The sequence below is a fragment of the Filobasidium floriforme genome (genome assembly GCF_021052385.1).
Source record: "Filobasidium floriforme strain CBS 6241 chromosome Unknown HD553scaffold_11, whole genome shotgun sequence".
In the NCBI taxonomy this organism is placed as follows: domain Eukaryota; kingdom Fungi; phylum Basidiomycota; class Tremellomycetes; order Filobasidiales; family Filobasidiaceae; genus Filobasidium; species Filobasidium floriforme.
The window spans coordinates 770,068-794,629 of record NW_025763632.1 but is presented as its reverse complement, the minus strand read 5'-3'; the positions used below and the strand labels follow the sequence as shown (position 1 = coordinate 794,629).

The 24,562-nt window shown below is 51.9% G+C and overlaps 5 protein-coding genes across 5 annotated transcripts; 3 read left to right on the top strand and 2 right to left on the bottom strand.

Annotated features, from left to right (window-relative positions):
- Positions 1-85: 85 nt before the first annotated feature.
- On the bottom strand, positions 86-1,663 carry HD553DRAFT_350206 (uncharacterized protein). Its single transcript, XM_046183515.1, has 4 exons — positions 1,399-1,663; positions 1,256-1,330; positions 1,083-1,185; positions 86-1,006 (listed from the first exon to the last, which is right to left on the bottom strand). Exons 1-4 carry the CDS (start codon positions 1,513-1,515, stop codon positions 171-173), a joined length of 1,131 nt encoding a protein of 376 aa, XP_046036692.1. The 5' UTR covers positions 1,516-1,663; the 3' UTR covers positions 86-170.
- Positions 1,664-3,748: 2,085 nt separating this feature from the next.
- HD553DRAFT_324124 (uncharacterized protein) lies at positions 3,749-5,633 on the top strand (the record flags this gene model as incomplete). Its single annotated transcript, XM_046181457.1, has 5 exons — positions 3,749-3,808; positions 3,890-4,984; positions 5,058-5,231; positions 5,306-5,399; positions 5,470-5,633. 5 exons carry the CDS (start codon positions 3,749-3,751, stop codon positions 5,631-5,633), a joined length of 1,587 nt encoding a protein of 528 aa, XP_046036691.1.
- A 4,747-nt stretch (positions 5,634-10,380) lies between these two features.
- On the bottom strand, positions 10,381-12,112 carry HD553DRAFT_324121 (uncharacterized protein; the record flags this gene model as incomplete). The annotated part of the gene is made up of 4 exons (XM_046181456.1): positions 10,381-10,912; positions 10,971-11,078; positions 11,291-11,722; positions 12,084-12,112. The coding sequence occupies 4 exons, from the start codon at positions 12,110-12,112 to the stop codon at positions 10,381-10,383; spliced, it is 1,101 nt and encodes a 366-aa protein (XP_046036690.1).
- Positions 12,113-12,342: 230 nt separating this feature from the next.
- On the top strand, positions 12,343-13,354 carry HD553DRAFT_342323 (uncharacterized protein; the record flags this gene model as incomplete). Its single annotated transcript, XM_046182735.1, has 6 exons — positions 12,343-12,376; positions 12,457-12,696; positions 12,772-12,794; positions 12,926-13,012; positions 13,203-13,234; positions 13,321-13,354. The coding sequence occupies 6 exons, from the start codon at positions 12,343-12,345 to the stop codon at positions 13,352-13,354; spliced, it is 450 nt and encodes a 149-aa protein (XP_046036689.1).
- Positions 13,355-23,595: 10,241 nt separating this feature from the next.
- HD553DRAFT_335429 (uncharacterized protein) lies at positions 23,596-24,405 on the top strand. The gene is made up of 3 exons (XM_046182192.1): positions 23,596-23,916; positions 24,001-24,118; positions 24,198-24,405. The coding sequence occupies exons 1-3, from the start codon at positions 23,622-23,624 to the stop codon at positions 24,253-24,255; spliced, it is 471 nt and encodes a 156-aa protein (XP_046036688.1). The 5' UTR covers positions 23,596-23,621; the 3' UTR covers positions 24,256-24,405.
- Positions 24,406-24,562: the final 157 nt, after the last annotated feature.

Genomic DNA, 24,562 nt, shown 5'->3' with positions numbered 1-24,562 from the left:
AATCCGTTTTCTAATACTTTGTGCGCCTCGCTCTTTCAAGCGAAAATTATGTACGTCAAATATACAACTTGTGCTGGCATGCGGTGATCCGACTTTGACAGGAGTGACATAGCGGCGTGGAATCTTACAACAAAATACGATAACCTCTGGTCGTAATCAGGCAATGCGTCTCATTCTTCCACTTCCATGTCGTCGTCAGGAGGCGGAAGGCTAGGCGACTGGACGTCGCCGGTCGTGCCGCTAGGCCCCGCCTGCCCTGGCTGCTCCTTCCCTTTCCCCGTCTCTCTCTTCTTCTTGTCCTTGGCCGCAAGCTCACTACCTTGGAATCCTGGCAACATTGGGGTAGTCTTCGCCCCCTTCCTCCTCCCCGTCCTCGTACCCATCACCTCTGCCTCGACAAGCTTTTCAATCTTCTGCATCTTCTTGTCCAACCTCTCCTGAGCCTGAGCTCGTTGCTGAGCGCGAGTAGCTGGGTTGCGAGAACTTCGACGGGTGGGGATTCCGTCGTCCGGAATCTGCAAGCCGGATTCAGACACAGGGTCTAGGGGTTCGGGGGTGGGTGATCGTCTAGGTATAATTTCTCCGTTGTCGTCGAAACGGGGAGGAGAGAGGGAAACGGGTCGAGGAGGTCCTCGTTTGGTACCTGGTGCAGGTCCTGGTCGTTTCCTAGGTCTCCCAGCTTTGGTGAATCCGAACGGAGCTTCCACTTCCGGCCTAGAAATTTCGGGGGTTCCGTTCTCGCCCGTCGCTGTCGTATCACCGGCATCCTTTGCCGTCATCTTCTTAGCTTTAGCTGTAGATGCAGTTGCAGCTATAGCTTCCAGGTCGGAAGGATCTCCATCGTTGTCGTCCGCATCGTCCATGTCCAATATCTCATCCTCGTCCTTGTCCTTGTCCTTCTTCTTGCTGCTACTCGCTTTGGCCTTGGGTACCATAGGTCGGAAACTGATCCGTCTATCGGTGCGGTCGAAGGGCGTATGCGTGGCATTGAGCGGATCTTCAGAGTCTAGCAGTCGAAGCAGAAGCGAAATGGCTACTCAGCATGTACATCGCTTCGCGGTCTATGCTGATTTCTCACTGACCTTTTTGCGTGCGGAAAAGGATCTCGCTGCCGATCAGCTGATCGTGCATACCACGATAGACGTGATTCCCGATTTTCAGCCAGGGTTTTGGCGTATCCAATCCCTGTCGTTCGGCAGTACGAATCCCGGTCAGGTTTTCGGCCTGGAGAAGCTACCCCGAGGTTCGTGCTCACCACTAGCTGACACTCGGTCGCTCGCATCAATACTGTCGGCGATACGTACGTCCCCAGATCCATGGTCACATAGAGCTAGGCAAAGAACGTGACACATTAGTCTGGATGCTATTCTTCGGCGTACAGAGCATCCTCGTACTTACCTCTTCCTCGACATCTTCATACTCGTCATCATTCTCCAACGCTGCCCATTCGGCATCCGAAACTTGCGTCCAACCGGGTCCATATAGCGATTCCGACGGGTACGTGCGGCCTGCCATCGTGCCAGGAAGTCTAGGTTTCTTTCGACCAGAACTATATCAGCAGTGGCGGTTTACTGTCTATATAGTAGAAACAGAAGCTCTATCTGGTTGCTAGTTGTGTCGAACAACCAAAGCAATTGAGCAATCGTCAATATCGATATCTCTGCAGGCCCCGGAAGTATATCCGGAAGCTAATCTTCGAGTCGGTCGGAAGCCGGGGCCTTCCTCTTGGCCGTCTTGGGGGCCAACGGCGCCGTTGGCTTCTTCCCACCCGTTGTCATCCGTAGGGACTGCTTTCGAGGATGGACAGCAGCTTGAGAGGACTAAACAGGACGTTTTAGAGTCAGTACAAGTCCGTAAAACTCGATGCAAAGCTTCAGTACTGCAATAGACGACTCACTCCGGCTTCTGCGTTCGACATCGCGCTAAATTCACGTAAAGTGGCTGGTGGCTTGTTTCAGGTGTTTTGACGTGTTCAGGCGATGTTATCTAATGACTAGATTGCTATAGCTACCGTGTAATAACGATCTAGACGTCTAGATGTAAAGAAGATAGATGTGAATCGAGTACAGTGCAGATTCGACGATCGTACGTTGTGGTGACAGGATCTATCGGCCCCGACGGTCGCCTACTTCCTACATCCGCGGTTCGCTCTCGACTACCTCGACCTCGCCGCTGTTGGTCACAGTGGATTACTAGACGGCAGCCGACGGTGGATTAGAAGGTTTCATCGGACGATGGGAGACAGGATACACGTGTATAGGTCGAGGCGTACGGGCAGAGGAGAAGCGGAAGACGCACGGCCCGGAGTATAGACTGTTCCGGTATTTTACTCGGTCGCGCTGGCGTAAGCGTACGCTAGACACGTATATAGGTCCCCACCTCGCTATTCGATTCCCCTCCTTTCCATCGCCGTTTCACCGTTGTAGTAGTCAAGCAAGCAGTAGAGAGACCAGTAGTAGACTTTTATTCATAGCTTTTATCCCACATTTCACTTTCGGTATACACCTACCGTTCGACCTCGCTGATTCGCCGCTTCGCGTTTCACGTATACTTCCCATCTCCCACTTAGACGACAGATCTATAGCTGGCTTCCGGACAAGGTTAAGTAGATCGGCGTCAGAATACGGCCCTTGCTAGCTTGCCACCCCGAGAGGTTTCGAGTTTATACGACTTCGACGTATCGCGTTTGATCGGAGATATCACCTTCTACCTTCGAACGTCACGTGACCTGAATCACGTAACGTTTACACGACTTTACCTACCACCCACCCCCTATAGTCTACCGGGAACAGCACTTGCCTACCTGGACATCCCTTACCACTCCTAGGCTTAGCAACCCTATTCACCTACCTTACCACCAACTCAGACGAGTTGTTGTTTGACGTCGCCATCGACGTTTGATCCCGAAGTTCGGGATTGACCCCACAACGAGTATTTGATGTATATCGGTATAGTTGACATCGAGGAGTAGGTCGTCATCAGAGGCCTCTGAATCATCAATAAAGTTCATGATATTTATATCTAGATCGCACGATATCAGCTAATTACGAACACGACGTCGGAACAATAGACTATCGACGTCTAGACGACTTCGAGTAAGTCGCGTTCGAATATGTTCAATAAAGGTCGACAAGTCTATGGTTAAAAACTTCAAAAATGTCACCTCGAACAGACATGTTGCCGGCATGCGATGAATTTTCGCGCAGCCCAAGCATCACACGCAATTGCTAGTAAAATCTGGGTCCGTTAAAAACTGTCGACAAAACGAGCAGCCGGTCGCGAACACCCCCTAAAGAATTCATAGGGACGTGACATTTTCCTTAGAGACGTGACATCTTGGAGGCACAAGAGGCACAGGGACCACAAGGTAGGTCAGGTGACCTCATGGAAGCGCGAGAGGTGAACGCAGCTAGGAGTATCAAAGAGAGTGATGCGTACCGCGGCGGCATCTAGCCGTTTCAAGGTCGTGCGATTGTTAGTGGTATGGGAGTCTCAGCTCTGAGCGAGACTGATCTACTTCAGATTCAGAAAGCAACAACAAACTACTCTAGTATCAGAATCTGTTGTTTCCCTAGTCATTTCTATGGGAAACAATAGGTATGTATCCTTTAGATATTTGGGCTTGCTTTATGAATACTAAGAGTCATTTCTATGGGAAACAATAGCCGTAGTAGAGGCCTGACATATCCAATACATGTGAATCAACGCTCCAGCTGCGTTTCGTGGCTGCGACTCGACTCGTTCCAAGATGCCTGCCCGTGTAGAAGTGATGGTTCAGTGCAGAACATGTTTGACTGTCATGCAAGCCGTGAGTTCTACTTCTACACTCGATCTATCGCGGCTCCGGGATTTGGTAACAAACCTTCTCCCTCTTCTCCCCCTTTCACAGTGCAGTATCAAGCGGCACGAGCGGTCGAAAAGACACCTTCAGGCCCTGGAATCCCGGTCTCAGAAAGCAGCGTCATCTCTACAAAAAGCCTCGCCGAATCCCGAAACGACTCTCGAGCAGGAAGCGTCGTTGAACTCTATCCCGCTCCCGACTGTCGAGCAAAAAGCCTCGCCGAATCCCGAAACGAATCTCGACCCGCTCCCGACTTTTGAGCAAAAAGCCTCGCCGAATCCCGAAACGAATCTCGACCCGCTCCCGACTTTTGAGCAAAAAGCCTTCAAGGACAGTGCTTATGGCTGGACCGAGGCTCATAATACACGTCTGAAGAATCTCATTCAGCATCTCAACACCACAGAAGCGGGATGGTCCCCTACCAACCAGTTCATATACGATCTCCTAGCAACTGACTGCTTCCCCGAGCTCCCGTTTCGCCGGTTGTCGCAGATTGCCAGGCGATTCTACGACGAGCTTCAGGTAGACGGAATTCATGGGTTCAAAGAAGATATCGATGTTATGGATGAAGTCAAAGAGGTTGAAAAGGTTCACCAAGACGGAACAATAATCATCTTCAGGCTGTTGTCCCACTCGACATGGGAGGGCACCACGAACTACAGGTACGGCCACGCTCGGACGGAATGCGCGCCTAGCAAATCACTTACAAAGTGTTCCGTCTATGCGCGATCCTCACTGTACAGCGAAGAGGATGACGCAAGAATCTCGGTGACCAAGTCGGACGACAATCTGATGATCTTAAAGCGATACTCTTCAGACGCGCCAGACGTATGCGAAACCTACTTCGCCCGCCCCTCTTCCATCTCCGTTCGAGTGAAATCCGAGCCGGCAACCATCATCGTATTCAAAGATACCATGCAAGAGGAACGTCTTCACGCGATGGTCCTGGCACCGATTCAAATCAACAGGGCCCGTTCCCATCATCAGTTGCCACACGTGGCTATGTCTACGAGAAGCACAGCCTCTATCGAGGCGAAAGATCTGGATACCCTGGACCCCGGTCGGTTGGTTGTGAATTCGGTCGTCAACGCGTTTGCAAGACATCTGCAGAGCCTGCTTGATAATGACACCCAAAATGACGGGGTGAGTGGGATATTGTCTATAGCTATAATAGAATCTGCGTTTGTTTGGCTAACTCCTCGGGCGTCATTTCAAGCAAAAATACTGGATTGCTCCTCTCGACTTCTCGGCGTGGTTGTGTGGGAAGCAAATTTGGGACGCGAATGCCAATCTAGGTCCCCAGTATCGGTTGCGTCAAGACGAGTTTGGAAAAGTAGATGGTCACTGGATTATTCCCGTATTGACAATGGGGGGCAAGGGCAAGGATGAGGTGAGTCTAAGCGTTCACGTACGGCAACCGATTCTTCGCTGGATTTCGCGCACTTGTCAACGCAATCGTATAAGGTCGGCCACTACTGGGTTGCTGTTGTTGAGACCGAGAACAATCAGGAAGTGCTGGTCTATGATAGTCTCATCGGTAGCAGTTGCGTCGCAGCACGTAAGTAATAGTACCCTAATAACCCTCAAATAAGCCCCAGATAGAGACTCATCCTGGCTTCCTTCTCCAGCACGTCATACGGAGCTGGCTGAACGTCTAGGCTGCTCCACCATCACCTTCGCTCATCAGGCACTTCAGAGTGACTACACGTCCTGCGGAGTCCATGCCATGATGGCGATGGCACGAGCTGCGAAGACACCTCTGATGCAAGAAGTTGCAACTGATCGGCGCTGAATGGTGCAGTAACCCGATTGCGAACGACGGCGCTACGTCCCAACTGCTCGAATAGAGTATCGATAGCGCGATCGACGCTCTCTTCATCGGCGTTATTGATGCTGTCCACCTCGTTCCCAATCTCCATCACTCCATCCTTTACTTTAACCCTCTCGTTGTCGTCCTCTCTTTCGGGTGTAACGTGCTCCTGCGCACCCATATCCTCGTCCCCATCCCGGCCGAGGTTGGACTCATTGGTTACGACAGTGGGTCTGGTCGCATTTTCGGAATCGACCGTTGTGGCCCGGGCTTGTCCAGGCTCGATCCATAATCCCCGCTTTTGAAGCGCCTTGCGTTTGCGACGCGCTGCCTTTTTGGCTCCCGGATTCCTCTTCTTCGTTAAGGGTGTCACCAGAGCTTCGACCGGGCGATCTCTGACGTTCTCCTGCCTAGTCGGATCCATCGTACCGGAAGAACCATCCTTCCTTTGCATCTGGTTGGGTATCGGTTCAGATCGCCAGAACTATCGCGACCTCAATTCAGGACTCACTCCAGCAGAGTACTCTGGCCCGCAACGCGGCTGTAGATTCATCGCCTGTGACATAGCCGGGCCGTTCAGGACCGTGGTATCGGTGGTCTTGATAGTGCCGGTACCCACGTTGTTGTGCAGAGTAGCGGTCATGGGCACCTGAGTCACGTTCCCAGCGGCCATGGCGGATGTAGTATCGGATGACAACAACTGGGAAGGTCTTTGTGGCGATGGGCAGTCTTGTTTATTCTTGACAGGTGGGGATTCGGGAGAAGCGTGCAGTAGTTAACAGTGTGATTCAGTAACGTCCTGCAGTTAGGTCGGGAAGAAGCATCTTACGGGGAGCTACGGCGCGCGCTGCGAACGCGCGCAGAACGCACCGCGGATGCTATGCACAAAATGATGATCCATGTCCAGATCCCGACCGATTGATGCAGCTGATCGCTGAGGTCGCAGAGAGCGAGGCTATCTAGCTAGCAAGCGTATAGTCCCCACTTGCTACTTGCTACATGCTACATGTTTGCTCTCTAGATCAGGCAACGCTCGTTGAATATCTGCAATACGGTAGTTCGCCCCGTCATTTTGATTTGATATCAGGTATTTACCCCGTCTTCGTCACCCTGTTTGGGTCAACACCACGCAAGCTAAAGGGCGTTTTTATTAGTCGTAGACGAGGCCTGGCCATGCAACCAGATTCTCTCTAGTCTGAAGGCAGACGGAGCTCTCAATTGCAGTCCTTCAACGGTCACTTGTTGAACTCTGAGCATCGGACGGTCACTTGTTGAACTCTGAGCATCGGACGGTCACTTGTTGAACTCTGAGCGTCGGACGGTCACTTGTTGAACTCCATGCTCGGACGGTCACTTGTTGAACTCCATGCTCGGACGGTCACTTGTTGAACTCCATGCTTGGACGGTCACTTGTTGAACTCCATGCTTGGACGGTCACTTGTTGAACTCCATGCTTGGACGGTCACTTGTTGAACTCTGAGCCACCAAAACGACAGCCCTGCGAATCTCCATACCCGACGACAATCGGACCTATCTGGGATGGCATATCAGAACGACTCAGGCGGTATCCCCACCGGGGCTGCATGCTCGAGGCCGGCACATGAGGCCATACTACTACGCAGTTACGAACGGAAGATACGTAAGCAAGACCCGAGCTTCCGATAAGCAAAGCAATAAACAGTGAAAGCAAAGGCGACGATGCTGAAACATTCACATAGTCGTTTCCTCTGTTCTGACAGTGACAGGGAGTGACGAGCAGCCAAGCCCTGCAATAACGCTGATATCGCATGTTTACTTCGGCGATGCTCTGTCACCCCCATGGACTTGTCAGCCATCGCTCAATCCCAGTGTCCCCTAATTCGGCTGGCTTTTGCGAGAAGTTCGCCCGACAACGGCTCGCGGACTTTTTCTTCTCCTCCACGATTACACGAGTCGGTATCAATCAGCGTCCCTAATCATCATGTCGATGTCGGTCCTAATCCTACTCCTAATCCTACAGGAGGTGGTTGTCAGAACAGGCTGCGGGCGATGGGAGATTGGTATGAAGGAGAGGAAGAAGAAGCAAGGGCAGCGGGCGGTCCAATTCTCCATGACGAGGTACGTGGACAACACTCTAGTCAAGCCTCAACTCGATCTTAGTAGCAGAAGGTGCACGCTAACATATCGGATCGGCCTGGCTCGATCACTATCAGCAAATCTATATCCTATCTTTCCCGTCCGCCATTCGCCATTTACCACCCGTGACAAGGCCCAAGCTTCAAACCCATATTCCTAATGATCACTCCTGCATCCGGACTCCCTTGTGTACCTCAGGATGGAGTCTAAACTCGGTCTGACCCGACACGGCGTCAGGTCACTCGACGTCGACTTCAAGCTTCCTGCACGGCACGACTCGGCTTCGTAGAACCGAAGCCCCTTCAGAAATAGGAACGGGACTAGGCAGAGCGGTCAACAGCTAATATGACAGGAGGAAAGGGGCTCTTTCCAGGCTGACGGAGAAATTCCAATTGCCGCGGAAGGGGATCACCGTATGGTGAGTGGGCTCGATGGGCGGGCATGCTAGGGCCTTCTGAAGGGAGAAGACCACTCGCGGTCACAGAGGATACGCGGACTTATCTCTTATAGGCAAACCCGCTGGTTCTCTTGATGCGAGATAGAGGTTCGGGATGTCGAGTTTGGGTGTGAGTGGTTGGTACTGACGTTGTTCCTCGCATGCTCAAACCACAACTATCGGACATGTCGACTCGGGTGAAACCTGGTAGTAATCGCTTATATAGGTCAACCTGGACGGGCACGACCTTCTGGTTATCGCTACTGCAGGTCACTCGGCAAGATCTGATTCGCTATCGCCCATATGGGTTTGTCGAATCGCTCGTGATAGGTTACTCTTCCCGTCTTGCAAGGCTCTCCCTCACAGTCTGTGCCTAAAGTGCCTTGCAGGAGAAGAGACCGTGCACTGGAGTCAAATGTCGACTCGGTTCATCGTGTTGCATAAACATAATGTGAGCGAATAGCCTCTGCCGTGAACGCTTTCATGAATCTAACCCCTGACTCTTGTCTCTTATCACACCTGGTTCCATCCACGAACCCCATAAGAACCCCATGACTCCATGAACCTTTTCGACGATCATGAGAATCGACACTACACCCCTCGATTGACCACTTGGATGCCCTCAACCTTCCCCACCAGTACTGCCGCTCACTTCCTCTGCAACGAAACCGAATGGAACGCCTTCGATCGTTCAAGCTCACTTCCCCCGTGCAGGCGAATATCCCGAGCTTCCCTATGGAAACAGTTACTGCTGTCAGGCTCGCTTTGCGAATTACCGAATGAGGCCATCATGTAGCCGAGATTACAGGTCAGCTCGATCAACCTCGACAAGCAGAATCAGTAGGACCAGCATCGCGCCTATCCCTCGTCCCTGATACAAAGTAAGACCAGTCAACGGGGATGGTCGTTGTAAGTATGCGGGACTGTGCTGTGCTGCAGATGGAACGTTCCAGGTAATTCATTGTGTCTTTCGCATCCTCTTCAGCAACATTCACCAGTCCTAGAGGTCCAGGTCACTCGGGGTTCCTAAACCATCCTGCGTCCCGCCCGGGTCTATTTGATCCGGAATTGTCGCCAGACATTAAGTTTGGCTGCTCTGGAAGCCAACTCGAACATCTCGACTATACCCGCGTATACCTACGCTATATGACAACATCAGCCCACCTCACTACCCGCTCATACCGTCGGACGAAAGTAAAGGCACAGTCTAATGAAGAGAAATATGAGAGAGATCGAGGCGAGAAGGGGCAACAATGACGTCGCGCAGATCGAACGGGCAGGGGAGATTGACCCTGCCTGGATCCCTCCGCTGCCTAATCAGGCTTCTCCCGGATGTGCTTTTTGAAAAGTGGGTTTCCGGCGCTCCGCAATCATGCCCCTTGATACCGATGGTAAACATCGCTGAATGCTTACTCGATCTGATCAACAGCCTGTCGTGACCGCTCGCCAGCTTTCCGGGCTGATTACATGGCACGGATCATTGCCAAACTGCCGCTGTCTCAATCCTCCGCAGAACCCGTTCTCGCCATAACCATCGGTATTGAATCAGATCTCATCGTCAAAGCATGAAGCCTACTTTGACGTAGCTTTTAAGTGGTAGTCACCAATCCGACGCGCACTACTCAGTGCTCCGATCTCGAGAGCGTCTACCTGGTTCACCTAACGAACGCATCTCTACCCTGACATCAAAGGGGCCGTCCGACGGTTACCTAGATTGAATTCCGGCCTCGGACTCTAGCTCTCACATCCTCGACACAAAGTTCGGGGCGGAACAGTACGGCTCGTCAGGTCAGAGCGCAATCGCATGTAGCCCCGCCGGCGTCGCTCTCAAGAATGGGGTCTCCGCTTTCGCTGACCGCTCCGATTCGCCTCACGCCTTTGTCAGGCCTCTGTTAACAAATCAGCCATGACGGATCCAAGCTACAAGTACCCCGAACAAAGGTATAGGAGTCGAAACTTCGAGGCCGGCGGAAATCTATCCCTTGTGGCAAATGTGACACCGCGCTTGTGATGAAACCATCACTGCTGGTAATCTCCTTCACACGACAATGGCTGTCTGTATCTCGGTCATGATGATGGATACAACCCGACACTGAATCGGCATGCAGACAGAGCACCGCAGATGGCAGAGAGATTGAAACAATCCCTGAGTTGTCTCTCGGCCTCGGGTCATATATACTAGTACACATGCCTTTGCATCTGATCCTCTTCCTTGACCGGGTTGGTCTGATCCAAAGCCAAGATCACGGAGCGTAATTTCGTCACCGCTACCGGATTCGCCAGGGCCTTGAATGTCGTCGCTTCCATGCCGTCTGCGGGAGTTGGCGAGGTCTCGTCCTTGACTGGGTTGGTTTGATCTGAAGCCAAGGTCATCGCAATGCTGCGTATTTTGTCTACCCTGATATGCTGTTGTTTCTGCTTATCCCAACCGGCTTGCAGCTTCGCCATTCGCGAAGCCATCCCGAACTGCTTGTAGGCGCTATACCACGATTGACCGAGGCAGATACCCATAGCTGTATTCAGCTGGACCCCGAAGGTGACTGTGACTTCATGGACGAGTGTGTCGCCCAGAACCGCTCTCCAGGCCACAGAGTTGGGGATATGCTGTCTGTTTCCGTCGTTGTCGAGTCCGCAAAACAGCATTCTTGGTGGCAGAAAGCCGTGTTCAGTGGCAAAGGCAAAGGTGCGATCGTAAAGACGCTGCACGCAGCTGGAAGGGATGTGAGCTGACCACTCATGCGCCCCCAATCGACCGTCGTCGTACTTACCTGCTCGTCAAGGTACATGTCCAGGGGTTGAACCCATTATCCACGATGTTGCAGTTCATGTTGGCTCCTTGTGTCGCGCCCAGTAAGGCATTCATCAAAATCTCCAGGCTGGACAGCAGCGAGTCATCCCACTGTCAAATCAGTTGAGGAGGAGTCCGTGGCGAGGTCAATGGAGGGTTGTGCTCCGGCACTCACAAATTTTATGGGGATCAAGCTCGCATCCAACAGCACATGTCTCCCGATAATACAATCCCTAATGTGATGCCATCGAAGGTATGTTCTGAGATCCATATTGTGTGTTTGCGAGGCTGGTTACTTACGGATTTTTCGATATGGCCCGGGCGACTTTGTCATTGACAGGCTTCGATCCGTGTTCTTTCCACCTTTTCTTGAACGAGGTCGATGTCTTCCCCACATAGATGCCTTCCCTCTCATCGTACTGATCCCCCTCGAATATGAGCATGTAGATGCCCCGACTGCTATCGTCCTGCTCTTGATCAATGAGTAGGCGGGGGTCGAGATATCGGGATTGGGATGTTGATTGGAAGCCGTGACATACGTGCATCGCGTCCGCGATACGAGGGTACGAGTGTAGGACACATGCAAGTACCTTTTCCAGAGCTGATACGGGGTCGTCGTTTGTGTTGGGTCCTCGTTCGATCCAATCAGTTCGGGATCTCAATTGCGGATGTGAGGCAACCAGAGCTGCGAGGACGGTGTTGTACTGAGAAGCCTGATCCTGCACAGGCAGGCTATCATACCAGGCGGTGTACCCCATTCAGCTGGTTGATGAAGCTGTCATCGGTCGTTGTTCACCATTCGCGAAGACCTTCTACGATGATATCTTTCAAGTCCGGGTCATTGATCACTTGCTTCGCAATCGACCATTCACGTACGTTGGAGCGTCTTGATCAGCAGATTCACGGACGACACGACGACATTTACTAGCCTGACGTGCAACAACGACGTCACCTACACAAAGTAAACAGAGACAACGAGACAACAAGACCGCGAGACAAACAAAGTAAACAGAGACAACCCGCGAGACTGTGCTGAACCCTCGAGTTCCACCTTTGTGATCAAACCATCACGATCAACCTCACACGTCGTCACCTAGTTTCATCGCACTTTTCAATCGACATGACGTGATATTGGTCGACAGTACCGACTCAGAATTGTTCTTGATCGACTCGAAAGTCGCCCTCTGTAAGTCTTGCTGTGTCTCGCCTCCCATGCCGGTCGCAAAATTATCGGAAAGGACCGACGTGGACGATCCCCTAGTTGATCGTATGTCTATGCTTGTTAGCAACCCATCAACTCTTACTTTTAGAGGGCAGACCAAACACCTACAGCACCGGGTTCCATCACAAATATGGCCGACGTCAAAGATACCGCCATCCAGGAAGGTGAGCCTCTATTTCCTCTCCTAGCCGACTCGACCTCAGCGCTCACCGATCACCTGCCCCTTTCTCGAACTGCACCGCAGCCTATGACAAAGTCCGCTCGGACAAGGACCCGGCCACCTGGTTACTCCTCGACTACGACTCTCCCACATCCAACAAGCTCACCTTGACCAAGACCGGAGAAGGTGCCAACTCGATCGAAGAGCTCGCCGCCGAGCTGAGCGACGATAAAGCCAGCTTCGGATACGTCAGGGTCAAGTACCAGAACGATGAACAGAGTTTCAGGGAAAAGTTTGTGCTGGTGATCTTTATCGGGTCGAATGGTTAGTACTGCGGATGTGATGTCGTACGTCGCGTACAACCTGACTGGGTATGGATCTCTTTTCAACGACTATCAGTCAAGGTCATGCGCCGGGCAAGGGTAAGTCCTCTCCCATCACCCTTTCTTATCTCCAAACCATCCTGCTTACGATTGCTGATCCCCCTTTCAACCTACTCGATTCCTCATCTATCTCCCGTTTCCATTACGGGAATCGTGTCGTGAACGCATAGGTCTCGGTCCACGCGGCCGACGTCAAGAACGTCCTCCGGACGTATAGCATCGAAGTGAACGCGAGCTCGAAGGACGATCTCAAGGAGGTGCGTTCAGCTTGTTCATCTTTCCTCTGATTGGCAAGGTCCAGAAATTTCGGTTGGAGTTGAGGCTGATAAACTCGTCGGACTTTGTGCTTGGCTGTGTGACCACTTGAATTGATACGGAAATCGGCCTCAACTTGGTCTTTCTGGATTTACGTCAAATCTGATACGGATTCGGCCGGGGATCTTACAGAGCAACGTCGTCTCTCAGCTCAGGAAAGCCGGGTAGGTTCATAACTCCTGACGGTCTACTGTTTTCGAGATCAGAGCCACTGACAATCTTGCTTCGTCATATTATGTGCTGTCTGTAGTGGCGCCAACTACAACCGATCGAACTTTACATGACGCGCAGGGCGAACCCGTTGTTCCTCTGCTTTTGTTCGTACCAAGTCAGTCGTCATCTCAGGAGAATGGTACACCTCGCGCTGCTGTATCGGAGGCATGCATATTATCAAAGCAAATTTGGTCCCAGAAAGAGAGCCGATGCTCCATCTGGGATATGGGCACTAGCAACGTAGACAGGATGGGCAGCCGGATTGCTCGTGCCCATATCCATGATTGAGCATTATAGCCTGCCCCCCTCCCCCTCGCAGTGTCTCAGAGTCGATCCCACTGCGGTGTGATGTCCGAAACCAAACCAAGCTTTCGGCTGGCGCAACAACTCCAGATCGCTCAACGTGCCGAGTCGGACTCGAACATTTCCGAGACGCTTCGATGTGGCACGATATGTCGTAAACATAGCCCAATGGTATATGTAAAGAGACAGCGGCGACAGATCAAAGTATATACATTCTACAGACAGAGTCTATGATGATGATGTCGTACGAGATGGACATCGCAATCAAGGATGCCGGGTTCATGAGTGTTACGGGATCATCACGTGAGTCGACTACCGACACACAGGCTCGATCTACGGACATCAGCATACACCTAAGTCCGGCTCGACGAGGCGAATCCGATTCCCTCGGAGCAGATTCGGTCGCCCCTACCATTCGCCTTCACCATTCACCGAAACAACAAACCTTCCCGACACATATCACAAACAGGTACAGGGACCTAGAGGTACACGACATTCTACTCAGGACCTCGACAACCTTACTCGACGTACCTAGGGACAAATGAGAACTCAAACTCGCCTCCTCTACCGAATCCGGCTGCTCTCGACAGGATTCGTCTGTTCGCCATCTCGTTCTTCCAGTTTCGCCATCTCTCGCCATTCTTTTCTCTTGGGTCTTTTCAGTGTTCGCCAGCCTCGTCTCCGTACTCGTCTCCATATAAATAGCTAGAGGAACTTGACCGAATTCGATAGAGGACGCTCTGTAATAGTTAGAGGTCAAGTTCCGATATCACATTCAATACACGCCTATCTGACTTGTTACAACATCTTCAAGACGTGTTGCGGAGAGGTTACAACTCAAGGACGTCGCTAAGTATCTACGCTTCATCGTTTCACCTTAGACCGAATCCGGTACCTCACACCGAGTGATCACTTCCTTATCCATATATCTCTGGATTCGTACCCTTTATCCGAACCCGCTTCATCTAAGCGAACTTGCGACATTCTCCCGACTACCTGCGATCTACCTATAAGCACCCTACGCCTTACGACTTAGGATCTATCGCCCATTAGCGACTTCCGCCGTAACAGCATATCGGAACTTCTTTATCGCACCTGGTTAGGACAATGTCAGTCTATTCCGAAAACCACGACCTGCCCCCCGAGGAAGAACAGCGGTTCTCTCGAGCCAGGACCGGCTCAATCGAAACGAATCCGGCTCCTAGGGAAACGGACTCTGAACGTATTGGTCGTCTCGAAGAACAAATCCTAGAACTCATGCAGACGATCAGGAAACAAAGAGACGAACTCGCTACACGAGAAGAGATTCCGGCTCCCCTTCCTCGAAGGCAGTTCAACATTTACCCATCCAACCCTCCATCTCTAGCGGGAACTACTATCGACCCTAGAGAACTTCACCGACCTTCGGTGGCTCGGTCCAGGGATCCCTATACCCCTATGAGGGACGTTCCCCTTCGGGAGAACGAAGCGGATCTGCTTGCCAAACGGACCAAGGAACCGAAACCGGCTGATCCACCCACGTTTAAGGGAGACGCTAAAGAGTTAGACGAATTCATCGTCAAACTTAATATGGTCTTCCGACAATTACCTGGACGCTACCCCACTGGAGGATCCAAGATCGATTTCGCTATCGGATTTCTTGGAGGACGAGCTTTTAAAACGGTTTCGTCTTACCTCCAGTTGGATGAAGCGGACCAACCCCTTTTCCTACACGACTACGATGCCTTCAAGAGGTTCTTGAAGCATAACTTCGGGGGCTCCAACGAGAAAGCTGCAGCCCAAGCCGCTTTAGACAAGCTGGTTCAAACCGGATCCGCTTCGTCTTACTTCTCCGAATTCACCCAGTACAGTCCCTTGTGTGGCTTTAACGATGAAGCTCTTATCGCTGCAGCAAAGAAAGGACTGAAGGCCAAGGTGGTGGAACGTCTCGGTATCCTGAACAAGAGGATGGAGTTCGCAGACTTCAACGAGTTCAGGAATGAGGCTGTCGACGCGGACAATAGACTTCACGATGATGGAGTTCTCAACCGAGAAGATGAGAAGCGGAACGCTCGCAAGGATAACAGGAAGGAACCGAATTCGGTCCGATCCGAGCGAGTTGTCACTGAACGGACCAAAACTTACGAAAAGGAGGTCGTCAAACCTAGAGGTTCGACTCCTTACCAAAAGGGTCCTATTACCGATGAAGAAAGGAAGAGGCGACGCGACCTCGACCTTTGTACCTACTGCGGGAAGGCCGGACACTACGCTTCAGCCTGTCCTGTTCTTGCTGGCAAAAATGGAGGAGGTACTCCTAATGTCGAACGAGCTAGAAATGCCACAATCGAAGCAGTTCCGGCTCCCACCTGGGCGAACAAAGCGAATCGAACCGAATGGGTCAAATTTCGCTTCCAGGGGCAAGATCCTCTGATTACGGTGGATTTCCATGCAGGAGCATCTTCTTTCACGACAGACGCCCTGATCGACAGTGGAGCCAGCTGTAATTTCATCCGTCCCTCTGCGGAGGTACTCCAGCATGTCGAGGCGATCCCTTATGATCAGCCGAAGCGACTCCGGTTGGTTGACAACCAACCTAATCCGAATCAGCGAGGAGAAATCACTCACTACGTGAGTCTGATCTTCTATGTCGGAGGACACATCGGTCCCTACTCCCTCGACTTCGACATTGCGGAAATTGCTGCCCCAGACATTATCCTGGGGGTCCCATTCGTCAAGGGTCTTCGTACCATCACGGATTGGGACACTTGCGAGATCAGTTTGATCAAGCCGGATTCGCCTCTCAAGGGAACGAATCTGGAATATTTGGAGCGAAACCGGTTCCTCCGAAGACAGGACCCGGAAGTTGTCGACACAGATGTCGATCCTCGAGCGCTACGGGAATTGGGTCTGGAACACGACGACGAAGAGGATTACGACATCGCATCGGAAGAGATGCGTCAAGTGATCCCAGTTGAGTTTCATGACTACTTAGACGTATTCAGGAAGAGCGATTACACCAGCCTTCCTCCCCACAGGTCGTACGATCACGTTGTGGAACTGCTACCAAACGTGGAGTTGAAACGACTCAAGCCTTACCCGCTCTCTGCTGCAGCAGACAAGTGGCTCAAGAATTGGATAGACGAATCGAGGCGGATTGGGCACATTGAACCGAGTTCGCATTGGTTCGGTTCTCCGGTCTTCCTCGTGCCGAAGAAGACTCCTGGGGAATTCAGGATGGTGACCGACTTCCGAGCATTGAATAATGCGACAAAGAAGAACGCATATCCGCTTCCGAAGATCAACACCACCTTAGAACGAGTTAGCAGAGCTCGCTTCTTCTCCAAATTCGATATGCCTACTTCATATCAGTTACTTCGAATGCGGGAAGAAGACGAGGACTGGACTACAATCCTAACTCGCTACGGGTCATTCAAATCTCGAGTCATGCGAGAAGGCATGACCAACGCAGGAGCCAGTTTCCAGTTCTTCATGAACGACGTGTTTAACCCTCTACTTGACCAAGGTGTTACTGTATACATCGACGACATTCTGGTGTATACGGAAACGAGGGAGGAACATATTCGGCTCATCAAGGAGGTTTTTAACCGGATCCGCTCCTTTTCGCTTTATTTGAAGCCGAAGAAATGCGAGTTCTTCAAGTCCTCTATCGAGTTCCTCGGCTACATCATCAAGGATGGGCAAATCGCTATGGCTCAAGACAAATTGGAGTGCATCCGAACCTGGCCCAAACCGACGTGTATCAAAGAAATTCAACGATTTCTTGGATTTACCAACTATTACCGACGATTTATCAAAGGATACGCTGGGTTAACACTTCCGCTGGTGAAGTTAACCAAGAAGTCCGAGCCGTGGATCTGGGACGAGAAACAGGATGGCGCGTTTGCTACACTACTTTCGTCCTTCGCAAGCGAACCCGTTTTAATTCAAGCAGATTCGGACGAAACCTGCTATCTTGAAACGGATGCATCGGATTACGCGATCGCTGCCGTCCTTAGCCAGCGCTACAAGGACGAACAGCTACACCCGGTAGGATTCTTTTCAAGGAAGTTGAACCCAGCAGAAATCAACTATACCGTTCATGACAAGGAGTTACTTGCGATCGTTGAAGGATTCAATCACTGGAAGCCAATTCTGCTCGGGATGGCGAAACCGATCGAAATCCTGACCGACCACAAGAACCTCGAGTATTTTGCCACCAACAAGCAGCTTAATCGTCGACAGATCCGATGGGCTGAAACATTGGCGGATTTCAACTTCTCAATTCGGTACCGACCCGGAACCAAGGGAGGTAAACCGGATTCGCTTACACGCCGACCGGATTACCACCCAGGAAGAGGAGGTATTAACTCTTTCGAACACAATCAGCCCAACTTCACCACGCTCTTGCCCAAAACCTTGTGGCTCGACAACATCAGGGATTCTGAACTTTACCGAAGAGCTGAAGAGCAGGATCTGGCTGCGATGAACGAGTATATCCGCGAGATGGAAGCGAATCCAGAAAAAGGGGGAGATGGAGATCTCATCGACCGCATCATCAGCGAGGTAAAAGCAATCGCGCTGACTGATGAATTCGCTTCCACGGCATTCAGAGCAATCTGGAAACAGGACGAAACGGATCTGGTTACCGGAAGCGAAGCCGCTTCGGACGAACAAATCTGGTCCTGGACCAAGAACGGTATCCTCAAGTACAAGGACGCTATCTACGTCCCCGACTGCGAGGAGATCAAGCTCTTGGTACTAAAGGCACGACACGATGCTTCGCTGGCTGGACATCCCGGGAGAGAACGAACTATCGAACTTATCTCAAGGGATTACTACTGGAACGATTTGAGCAGCTTCGTGAAGGTTTACGTCGCATCTTGCGAGGTGTGCCAGCGAGATCGTACCAATCGACACAAGCCTTATGGCTTATTGAAGTCACTTTCGGTTCCGTTTAAACCGAATTCGGATCTTTCCATGGATCACGTGGAAGAACTACCAAATTCGGAAGGATTCAACTCGATACTGGTAATTACCGACCGATTCACCAAGCGAGTCAAGTTCGTCCCTACTACGACAACCTCTACAGCTAAGGACTTAGCCAAGATCTTCCTCAAAGAGGTCTTTACGCAGTATGGGTTGCCCGACAGGATCGTTTCGGATCGGGGAAGCAAATTCACTTCGAAATTCTGGAAAGAATTTACCGCGCTCCTCGATATCTCGAGCGACCTGACTACAGCCTACCACCCTCAGAGTGACGGAGCTACTGAACGGGTCAACCAGTCTCTCGAGGGATTCCTTCGGCACTATAGCAGTTACCACCAAGATAACTGGGCGAATCTGCTTCCCTTAGCCGAATTCGTTTGCAACAACGCGAAGCATAGTGCTACCGGTATTTCTCCTTTCATGGCAACCTTTGGCTACGAACCACGATTCGACGTCAGTCTCGACAAACACAGGGCTGAATCTCTCGTCGCAAGAATCGAAGCCAGGGATATGAAAGAAGTTTGGGAACAGATGCGAGTACAGATGACTGCAGCTAACGAAAGAGCTGCCAAGTATTTCGACCAGAAACACCAAAACCCTCCCGAATTCACAGTAGGATCGAAGGTCTATGTTTCATCGAAATACATCGCAACCAAACGACCTACCAAGAAGCTGGATCACAAGCGATACGGTCCCTACGAAATCATTGAAGCGATTTCGTCTCATGCGTACCGGATCCGCTTGCCGGCCACACTCAAGGTTCACAACGTCTTCCACATCGACATGTTGGAACCACATTACGAGAATCCATTTGATGGACGAGTACAGACTCCTGGACCAATTGTTGAATCTCCGCACGATGACGAGTATGAGGTCGAAGAGATTATCGACAGCAGGATCAGGAGACGCCAATTCGCGTACTTAATCAAATGGAAAGGATACTCGGGACCCGAAGGACAAGATTGGGTACCCCTCGAAGACCTCAACAATACAGCAGAGGCACAAGAGGAGTTCCATGTTCGGTTCCCGACTAAGCCAAAGCCTCCGGGTTGGGAAGCGTAGCTTTCCCGAATCCGCTTCATCGAACCGATCCCGGCTGGACCGAGATACGGATAAACATATATTCTGAACTCTTCTGGATCTCGTCTCTGACTTCTCACTGGCATAGGATTCATCGTATCAAACGACTCGGATTGAAAGAAAATACAAAACCCAAAAACAAATTATAAACGAAGCGGAACCGCTTCAATCCTTCTTGGCTCGCTTCGGCGGGCGACCACCATTCTCTTCCTCTTCCTCGTCCTCGTCCGGATCCGTTTCCTTCTGCTTCCCCTTGCCCTTCGGAGTCGACTTACCCCCCGACTTCTTCGAATCCTTCGGAGTCGATACGACTCCGGTCTTCCTCTTCTTGGGCGTGGGCGCCGGCAACGGGTTGATAACCCTCTTGAAGGCCGCGTCACCTTCCGCCGCGATCGCCTCCCGGACCTTGTCGAGGTCTTCCAAGGCCTTCGAGAGACCCTTCTTGATGCCCGCATCTTCGAGCATGTCGGCGTAGACCTGAATACGGTCTCTGGCCGATTGCTGCCAAATTCGGTTGCGTTAAAACAGATTCGGTTCGTTGAAACAAATTCGACTCACCATCTGGGCTTCCCATCGAGCTCGAGGAAGCAGACTACTCGTCGCCGGAGGAGTAGTCGGTTGTGCTGCATTCGCAGCAGCCGCGGTGTCGGGGCTGGGGACTCGGCCGGGAGGTTCCGGAATCGGCTGTCCGGCAAGCGAACACTTGTTTCGCCGACCAGTGCACTCCGCACAACCCTTCAAGGTCCCAGACCTTTTGGAGATACATCCCCAACTCAACCCCTCGTCCCCGAGGCCCTCGCAGTCCTCGCACTTAGGGTCGTTCACGATACCCTCCTTGGCTTGGGCGCGAGCTAGGCGACGTGATTGCAACTACCGAAACGAACAAGATTTAGCCGAATCCGCTTAAACGCAAGCGAAACGAGCTTACCACCGTCCTCCTGGTCTTCACCTCGCTGGCCGTCCCAACTCGAGTCGAGAAAGGAGGCTCGCCGGGCCTCGCCTCGTGATCGATGATCTCTTGGTCGGTAGCGTTGACGATACCAGCGTGGGCTACAAAGCGGATTAGCTCGAAGCAAACGATTTCGCTTAAACAATACGAATATTACTCACTATCCCACCACTCGGGCTCAGGGGTCGACGCCAACTCGTCTCCCTCAGTGCCGACCGTGCCGATGTTGATCACGCTCTCGTCCCCAATGTCGATGATCGAATCGGCCCCCTCGCTTTCGGCTAAAATCAAGCAAATCTGGTTCAGCGAAGCGAGTTCGATCGACGGGTACCGAGTACGAACCAGCAACTTCAGGAGTCCCGAACGCCCTTTGATAGCGACTCTCGATCTGCCGTTCGTACGCTGACCCTGGAGACGCGTCGGGCGACTCACCCGGTACATCGCTGTCGCGGTAGTCCGAATCCTCATCCTCGGACGTCACCACCTTCTTCTTCTTCTTCTTCTTCTCCGACAGGTCGTCAAAGAAGTTGGCGGGCGCTGCACCCGTTCGCCGAGTTGGCTGTACGCCCTCGAAGTCGATGGGCCGAGCTGGAACGCGATTATCCAAATTAGCTTCGTCGAACCGGATCCGGTAGAAACCAAACAAAAAACGCTTACCGGGTTCCGGGCTCACCGACCGTTGGCGCACAAGAGCACCCCCCAAATCGATGTTCTCGACATCGACCCTCGCACCCGCCGAGGCGGCTCCTCTCCCTCGACTCGACCTCGCGCTGTGTCGTCCTTGTCGACTCCGCTGAATCGACCTTCCTCGAGGAGTCCTGGGCGGCGACACGACAGCTACAATCGAGCAAGAATAGACATAGTATCAGGTTACGAATTATCGATTCAGAATCCAAGCAGATTCGCTTTACTCACCCGCACTCGGCCCCGCAACCGGTTCCTCGTCGACCGAATCTAAAGGTTGCCCGGTCATGGCAACGTCCTCGCCCGATACCGGGCGTCCAGTCGGCCTACGAGCTTCCCCGTAGAGCCCTTCCCGACGAGCCGGTTCACCACCTGCGAAAAACCCAACAAGTTCAGCGAAACGAAACCGCCTTTCGGAACCGAATCTGCTTACCTTCCAACCCCGATCGGGTCACCGACAGCCCCCTTATATTCGAGGCCAGGTTCTGGTCGACCTCGTCCGTGTCGTCCATATTGCGGAGTTCTTCGAAATCAAAAATTCCTCCGGAAAAGACCTGGTTGACTTCTATACACAAAGCGGAATTGGATCAGTTTACGCAAAGGAACCGAATCGACTCGAATCGCACGAACGAGACGCCGAGTCTCCTGGAGTTACGGTCGAGGCTCGAGAAAGAGTCGAGCGTTCCTCAATCTTGGGAGATACGTCAGGAGACGGCATCGTTGAGTATCTTCGAGAAAGGAGGGACATAATTCGCTTCAATCGAAACGGATCCGGCTTATACCCCCCACTCGACGCGAGTCGATGGACCTTAGCGAAATGGAAAAAATCGGTCGCCATCAAATCAAAACAAACGCGTCGTAGACAATCATCAAACAAATTGATGCGATCAATACTTGAAACACAATGGCTCGGGGCGCGCCATTCCGGAGGGGGATATACTGTTACGGGATCATCACGTGAGTCGACTACCGACACACAGGCTCGATCTACGGACATCAGCATACACCTAAGTCCGGCTCGACGAGGCGAATCCGATTCCCTCGGAGCAGATTCGGTCGCCCCTACCATTCGCCTTCACCATTCACCGAAACAACAAACCTTCCCGACACATATCACAAACAGGTACAGGGACCTAGAGGTACACGACATTCTACTCAGGACCTCGACAACCTTACTCGACGTACCTAGGGACAAATGAGAACTCAAACTCGCCTCCTCTACCGAATCCGGCTGCTCTCGACAGGATTCGTCTGTTCGCCATCTCGTTCTTCCAGTTTCGCCATCTCTCGCCATTCTTTTCTCTTGGGTCTTTTCAGTGTTCGCCAGCCTCGTCTCCGTACTCGTCTCCATATAAATAGCTAGAGGAACTTGACCGAATTCGATAGAGGACGCTCTGTAATAGTTAGAGGTCAAGTTCCGATATCACATTCAATACACGCCTATCTGACTTGTTACAACATCTTCAAGACGTGTTGCGGAGAGGTTACAACTCAAGGACGTCGCTAAGTATCTACGCTTCATCGTTTCACCTTAGACCGAATCCGGTACCTCACACCGAGTGATCACTTCCTTATCCATATATCTCTGGATTCGTACCCTTTATCCGAACCCGCTTCATCTAAGCGAACTTGCGACATTCTCCCGACTACCTGCGATCTACCTATAAGCACCCTACGCCTTACGACTTAGGATCTATCGCCCATTAGCGACTTCCGCCGTAACAATGAGCGTGAAGCGTAGCAATAAGACTGGTACACAGATATGAGCTATCTCATTCGTACTCGTGCGGCCGGCCATGCTTCAAAGGAGACTCACTCATTAATAATAACCCATGGGTTCACTCTCCGCTCTTCGTCCCCATAATCGGCCTATCGTCCTCCTCCATCTCATCGGTCAAGGCAACCAGCTCATCGTCGGCCATCTCGCTTCCTTGCGCATCATCACCGTCGCCGTCGTTCTCGTCCCTAACCCCCAAGTTCTCACCACCGTTTAGCCTCTCGGCTCTCCTCTCCGCCGCTTTCTTCCTGGTATAGACGCGTTTGAACGCTTTCTGACGCTCGTGCTGCAGATGCTTCTTTTCGTCACTGTCGATCCTTTGAGCGGCCTTCCTCGCCTCTTTGTCCTGCTCGTAAGCATCGAGATCGGCTCGAGCAACTTTGGCGTGGCCTTCCAGTTCCGCCAGCGCCACATCAGGCTTTCCCGAGAATCCTAGCATCTGGTGGGCGCAGGCGGGTTGAATCACCCCCCGCCCGGTTTACTAGTACATATAAAAGCTATCGATGTCCCCGAATCTCAAGCCAACCATGTTGATCCCAGCGCAAAGGTCGCACCCTGTACTCATCCACTATACTCCAAAATGTCTCCCATAGTCCGCTTCAAGGACTTTTTCCGAAAAGTATACTACATCAAACCTCCCGCTTCGCCCATGTCTCAAGGCAGGGTTGACGAAGAACATGCTCTCCAATCGACCAAGACCGATGTCGAATCGCCGCCCGCCTCTCCCAGTATCACCGACGATCAGCTTCAGAGATGGTGGACATCCGCCTGGATCCTCCAGATCTTCTCGGAGATCCTCGCTATAAGCAACATCATGGACCTCTGCAACAAGTGCGGTTGGACCGTCATTTGGTGTTTACTGCTCCAATTCTGGGGTACGTTTCAATTCGGCTTCGCATGAAGCTGTACCACAACGCGTGCAAGATACTGTATTGTGAGGCTAATCTTCAGCCATGAAGTCGGTTTCACGGTTTTCTGGTATATGGCATGTCTACGGCACGAACTACTCGACAAAGCCGCCAAGGGTCAATGCTGCGCTTGCACTCGCTGGAGGTTCAGTTGCATGGTCTTGTTATCGTGAGTGATGTATGCGCTGAATGGCCGAATCTGAATCAGAAGGGACGTGTTTGACTCTCATTGATTGTCTGTGGATCAGGGTGCTCGTGCAGTTGTATATCGGCTTCTGTATGAGGGGCGAAGCGTTTAGGCAATAAAGCAACGCGAAAGTCGAAGCGTTTAAGCAATGAAACAACGAGAAACTCGGAACGAGCCAGAGCTCCCCGCACACCTCTATACAACACCATACCACTCTGTACTCGACGCGGCGACTTTACGAAATGAAAGACGAATCCATGATGCGCCTCTTACACAAGTTCTATAACGAGACGGCAGTCGATCATCTAGGTTAGCGATTGGGACATCCAGAAGGAACCTGTCATCCGTCGTGGCGTGCCCCAGTCTTTCTCCTGTGGCGTTGTTCTGAGTGCTTCTGAGTTTGTGCGTGGTCGAGAGTCGGCCATC

Coding starts and splice junctions, on each gene's coding strand:
- HD553DRAFT_350206 (XM_046183515.1), bottom strand. CDS start 1,515: ATGGCAGGCCGCACGTACCCGTCGGAATCGCTATATGGACCCGGTTGG. Junction 1,186..1,255: donor CGACCGAGTGTCAGCTAGTG/GTGAGCACGAAC, acceptor GCCGAACGACAG/GGATTGGATACGCCAAAACC. Junction 1,007..1,082: donor CCTTTTCCGCACGCAAAAAG/GTCAGTGAGAAA, acceptor TTCGACTGCTAG/ACTCTGAAGATCCGCTCAAT.
- HD553DRAFT_335429 (XM_046182192.1), top strand. CDS start 23,622: ATGTCTCCCATAGTCCGCTTCAAGGACTTTTTCCGAAAAGTATACTAC. Junction 23,917..24,000: donor TTTACTGCTCCAATTCTGGG/GTACGTTTCAAT, acceptor TCAGCCATGAAG/TCGGTTTCACGGTTTTCTGG. Junction 24,119..24,197: donor AGTTGCATGGTCTTGTTATC/GTGAGTGATGTA, acceptor TCTGTGGATCAG/GGTGCTCGTGCAGTTGTATA.